Genomic DNA, 6,121 nt, shown 5'->3' with positions numbered 1-6,121 from the left:
TCACATGGTACTCTATGAGTTAAATTCATCCAAGTTCTCTTTAAATTTCCCCAAACATAGAAACACACACACACACACACACACACACACCTCACACTAAACTGAACATTACACAAGTTTATTGAAAAAAGAAGGCCCCAATTGACAAAAGTGATTAGATGAAATTAAAGGGTCCTGCACTGAAATAAAAAAAAATAGTAGAGTAAAGTAAAAACTACTACCACCTACATATTACACAGGGGACTGCACTGCAAAAAAAAAAAGGAGAGTAAAATAAAAACTGTTACTACCTGTATATCACACAGGGGACTAATATTCAAAATGAACAAAATTCTCAGTTCATAGAAGTTAAAGAAACACTGAAAGGATTTTTCTCTTATATTCTTCGTTGTGAGCCAAGTCACTTCTCTACCCCTGAATCGCTATGCCACAATACAAAAAATTAAAGAGAGCTAATAAATAGTTTGCAAAGGTTCAACATTCATAGTTTTCATAGATATGCAACTTAAAGCAGTGAGGCTATTCCACTTGACATCAGTCACAACAGTCACCATGATCTGAGAAAACAACAACAAATGCTGCTGAGATTGTGAACAAAGAATACTACATTGAGAGTAAAAACCAGATGACAATCTGGACTCATCCCATGAACATCAATACTGAATCTACACAAGTAAAAAAAAAAGGAACTTCCATATGTACTGATTCCATATTGTGGATAATTTCTGTAGTTCAGTAATAAATAGGACATGGAAGTAACTTTGCAACTTGATGAATTTAAATTCTTCATGACTGTAACCAGAACAGGTACAGCTGTGTAATACAGAAAAGTCAATCATCAACTGCTTCAACCACTGCAAGTTCTTATGAGCCTGTGGCATACTGTGTATTCCTTGGCCCACCTTAAACATTAAGGACTGACAGTGTTCTTTCTCAGCTGCTGCACAAACTGTTTGCTTTATTTATGCTGAATTTCTAGGTGATATTTTTCTAGCTTAAAACAATAATCCCTTTCACAAGTTGCTAACACTGAAAAAGGTCAAGAAAGGGCTCAAGTTGTGTGATATTTGATAAAATCAACATCTTTATTGCAAGACCCACCTGGCCAAGGACACGGCTGACTTCTGCCAGAACAGCCAGTCCCTCAGCTGCCCAAACATGAGCATGCCTAACTTTCTCCTCCCCTCCTCCTCTAACTTTAACAGAAAAAAAGTTCACCAAGGCCAGCCCTTTTCAGGACCCCTCATCTCCAAACCCTGCCCATCTTGTATCTGCAGACACTAGAAAACTATCCTGTTCATAAACATTGGGCCTTATTAACAACAGTCAATTGTTCCCTATCTGTAACATTAAACACCATGAGTTCTGTGAGAATGTCTCAAGTTTTCATAAAACCAGAGTAAACTACCAAATGCAAATACAATATCCATTCAGAATACATCTATTATCTTTTTAGAGGGCAAAAAAAAACTCCACAACTGTATACATTATCGAATTTCACAACATCTATAACAAAGGACATTTTTTTAGTAATTTTTGTTTTGTGAGATTATCTCTATATGTCAAAATAGAGCATAAAGCAAATTGATATGCAAAGCACAAAGAGTGTTTCATGTGAATTAAGTATCATCTAAGTTAACATCCATGTTTCCGTTTTTGCTTTACCTCATTTATATACTTTTCAAATTTCTACCAAACCTATACAAAAACTAGGCAATTATGAAAGACTGATATTGCTTCAGACATGAATGGCAGCTCGTTATATTTGCAGTTTTGTAACTCTCAAAAAAGAACTAAATGGGATCATAGATTAAAACAAAGTAGTATCATTTGAAGACCTGATTAAATACAACATCTGCTAAGCATTTTGTTCTTTCTTTATTTCTTTGAGATGAAGTTTCCCTGTGTACCAGCCTTAAGTGTCCAAGAAATCATTAGTAAAGGTGGCTGCTTGAGAACTCACAGAGATTCACATGCCTCAGAATGCAAGTGATATTATTTCTAATATCTTGATGTTGCTTGAATCACATCAACATTGTTGTCCAAATGTTATGTTGTACCACTGAGAACTGAGACATTGAAAACCTCCCACATATGGCATCCTGCTAGGCTAATGTCCCAAACAAAAGTCAGGGATGCAATGTATCCTGCTGTGTTAGGTCAGGTCACCAGAAAAGACCTGAAAAGTGCCTTTGTTCTACCTTCCTTATAAAGACTCTGGCCTTACTTCTCCCAGCACAGACTTGGGAGCAACTCCAGAGCCTCCTCCAAGATGTTGGTGGTCCTGCTCACAGCAGCCTTGTTGGCCCTGAGCTCAGCTCAGAGAGCAAATGCAGGTATGAAGGAGGGTAGACTTTAGTCTGTGAGATGGGAGTTTGATAACACACAAAAATTCATGGCTGGAAGAAATGTAAAAAAGATAAATGGAAAACTGAAGCAAAGGATTAGGAAAACATATTAGAATATTTATATTTTCATTTTGCACGGTATCATAGATTTTGCCTATAGTAAACTTTAAGAAACTATTCTTACAAAAAAAATAACATAAGTGCATTTGTGAAAAGACATTTTTGGTGGGGGATGATCCATGGGAGCATGATACATTTGACAGAGGGAAACTCAGTTCTCAAGAAGTAAAGAGAAGCCAATAGTAAATAATGCTAAATTTCTGTACAGAGGAGAGCAAAAACTAAAAAAAAAAATAATAATAATAAAGGTATCTTAGGGATGTTTTTAAGACAAGGAAAAAAGACTATAAATTTGAAACTCTATATAATCACCTAGAATTATCAGTGAATAATTTCTTAAATTATGTTTTAGCATGTGTGTGCATGCACAACTATCTGTGTATTGTACACATGTGTTGTGTGAGAGAAATAAGGAGGGAGACAAGAACACAGACACAACCACATACTTACAGGGAGAGTGTGTGAGAGAAAGAGAGTTTGAATATTTTTTTAACATTCCAGTCAGAGAACAGCATAGATTTCTATATCTACCATGTGATTCTATGGAACTGAATTTAAGTCATCATACAAGCACTTTTACCCACTGAGATATATTCCTGGGCCTGTTTCTCTATTTTAATGGTCCACATGTATTGTTCTACATGAAGTATTTACAGCAATGTTTATTCTTATTTCATGTTTTAATGCCAGCAGATATATTTCATATAACAATGAAGGTCATGAAGAAAAACATAAAGAATGTAAACCTGACAGACTGAAATTCCCATATTAAGATGAAGACTAACAGTCAGGGTTGCCAGAGAAACTAAGAAACAAAATGGTGGTTGTTCCTGATCATAGAATTCATTCTGGCAGCAGTATCATCAATATTGTCCAATAATAAAATAATTCTTAGTGGATATGAAAATGTAATTAAAAGTCATTTGTATTTTCTGCTGGAAAGTCTTGTAAGTATCTTCACACTTCTCTTGTGCTTATTTTCTAGAGATCATCTATGAAGACTCTTCTGCTCAGCTCTTAGGTAGGGCCAGAATCATCCTATACTAACCAATTAAGCATCATTTACTTCTGTAATTATTCAGTTCTATAACATCTCATAAATTTGTTATTTTGTGAAGTTAACATGTGACAGCTTACCCTGAGATATATAGGAAAGCTCCCATGCATTGTCTCTAAGACCTAGAAGAAAGCCATATACTGGAGGAGTAGGAAGCCAGGATTTATACCAGGAACATTTTGTCTCTTCCAGAGATGGAAGCAATAGCTTGCATATGATGAGCATATTGGGTGTCCTCATTTAAAATCCTCAGTGAATCAATGGGTTGAACAAAGAATCCTTTCCCATTATTCCTTTTAGAATTATTTGCTTCTACACTAACTATGTAATTTCACAGATCCCAGGCTCTCTTATCTTTTTAAAATTTATTTTTCTTACTCAGCTCTGCACCCACAGCTGAGTAATACATTAAAAAGAACTGCAAGACAATGAATGGAACATTTTTTGTTTTCTTTCCTATATTTCTTTTTTTCTCACATGGTTATGAGACCCAAAACACTATAGAATAGTTAAATATAGAGCACTGCTGTCACATTTTGCTACATTGCCTAACTCTAAATTATATCATTAAAAATGTTTTCTGTTTCATCACTTTTGTCTTGGAATTGTAATGAAAATAAAATCACCTTTAATGATCAAATTTAAGAAGAAAGATTTTTCCAAATAGTTGAGAAATAATAAAAAGTTAATACAATAAATATTTAAAAATTACATTTCCAAAAGTATCAGACTCAGAAATTTAGGAAAGGTGTTCTGGGACAAAGTGAAAATTGGGCTTCTTCTATATGGATATTTGTCCCTACAGAGGGAGAGCAAAAAAGCCAGAGCAATGGTCAACAGCATAAGAGACCCCCTCCTGGAAAAGCACCAAGACCTTCTGATTCAGACAATGCTGACAAAGATGGTGATGCTGTTGCTGATGAGGATGAAGGTGAAGAAGATGGAAAGAAACCTGAGAAACCAAGTCGCCCTCCTAAACCTGGAAAACCACAAGGCCCACCCCAGGAGGGAGAACAGGAGAAACCAAGTCGCCCTCCTAAACCTGAAAAACCACAAGGCCCACCCCAGGAGGGAGATCAGAACAAACCAACTCGCCCTCCTAAACCTGAAAAACCAGAGGAGGGTGGTGATGAAGAGGCAAGTAACCTCTAAAAATTTTCTGCATAAATAAAAGGCTCATCAGCACAACAAAATAATCAGACACTTTTTCATTCTAATAAAGATGTGAGATTCCCTCTGTTTGCTGTAAATAACTTTGGTTCAAAGGAATCTTCTTTTGGCCTATAGATAGAGCAGAATAGAACTAGGCAGGAAAACTAAACTGAATGCTGGGAGAGAGAAGGCAGAGTCAGTGAGAAGCCATGGAGTTTCCAGAGGAGAAAGGCACGAGTCACCAGCTGGGAACTTGCTGGTAGGCCATGGCCTCATGGTGATGCACAACTTAATGAGGATTGGTTAGTTTAGGATATAAAAGGTATCTAGAAATACACTTAAGTGACTTGACAAACAGTGATTTAAATAATATGGTTTCTGCATGCTTATTTTGGGGCTGAACACCAGCGAATGAATGAACAGCCTCCTGCCAACAGCACAGTGCCAAACTCTAGAGATCACCAGCCTCTTCCAAAACGCATAGATATCTTATACATCTAAAACTTAAAAGTCCTCTATACCTTGAGTTCTATGAAAAAAAATGTGATTTAAATTCATTTTCCATCAAATGTCTTAAGGCTAAAAGATTTAGATATCCAAAAAAACTAACATATTTCTCAGAAAATGTTTGTATTGCAGGCTAGGTCCATCTTCTCCCTGACCTATGTATTTACTTACTTACTTATTTATTTATTGCAGGAAAACTAGAAAACGGTTACCTTCAATGTCCTTTCAATGGAACAATGATGCTGTAAGTGAACCTCAACACTTCAATAAAATATTTAGCATGTAAATACTCTGTTGTTTTCTTAGTCTGAGCATGTGTGAGTGAAATGTGGGGAGTGTGGTCACATCTAAGGAAATTATACACCTCTTCACACCATTTCATTAGAAAGGGTCCTACTTTCTCCATTTATGAATCATTCCACTATCATTTGAGAGACCCCTTTTTTTCTTCTTAACTGGAGTTCTGCAAACAACATTGTTGTATTTCCCAGATATCTCTGATGTTAGCAGGATACTTCATAGAAGACATGGTTTTCAATATTAAAATATCTAAACAGATAAAACTACATAAACATGCTCTTAGCATGCCATGTGGGTTATTTGACCACAGCCCTATAGAAGAACTGCGTAGGAGTACTGCAGAAAGGAATCTTTGTTTCTTTTCCACAGGAAACCCTCTCAGTTCACAATTTCCATGCTAGGATCTTGCTGTTTGCCCAGGTGTTCTTTTGGGCATTCAAGTGTCAACCAGTTCACATTCTTCCTCAACTTGGACAGTCTTATAAATGCAATGGTGTTTTAGGGGCCAGATATTCATTGTTTTCATCTCCCTAGAATTTTTATAAATATCATATACCTGGTCATAATTGGCAAATGAAATTTTAAAAAATTTTATGTATACCTTAGAGCAATATTTCAATCTTAATTTTTCAGTATT

At 35.9% G+C, this 6,121-nt stretch overlaps 1 protein-coding gene across 1 annotated transcript; it reads left to right on the top strand.

Annotated features, from left to right (window-relative positions):
* The first annotated feature begins 2,222 nt into the window (after positions 1-2,222).
* Positions 2,223-5,471, top strand: LOC121441179 (acidic proline-rich protein PRP33-like). The gene is made up of 4 exons (XM_041642318.1): positions 2,223-2,336; positions 3,454-3,489; positions 4,331-4,662; positions 5,377-5,471. The coding sequence occupies exons 1-4, from the start codon at positions 2,273-2,275 to the stop codon at positions 5,383-5,385; spliced, it is 441 nt and encodes a 146-aa protein (XP_041498252.1). The 5' UTR covers positions 2,223-2,272; the 3' UTR covers positions 5,386-5,471.
* Positions 5,472-6,121: the final 650 nt, after the last annotated feature.

Source organism: Microtus oregoni, unplaced genomic scaffold, assembly GCF_018167655.1.
Source record: "Microtus oregoni isolate MIOR12 unplaced genomic scaffold, Mior012 000002F_ref0000024, whole genome shotgun sequence".
NCBI classification, from domain to species: Eukaryota; Metazoa; Chordata; class Mammalia; order Rodentia; family Cricetidae; genus Microtus; species Microtus oregoni.
The sequence above is the reverse complement of the archived record's forward strand: the minus strand, read 5'-3'. Positions and strand labels throughout refer to the sequence as shown.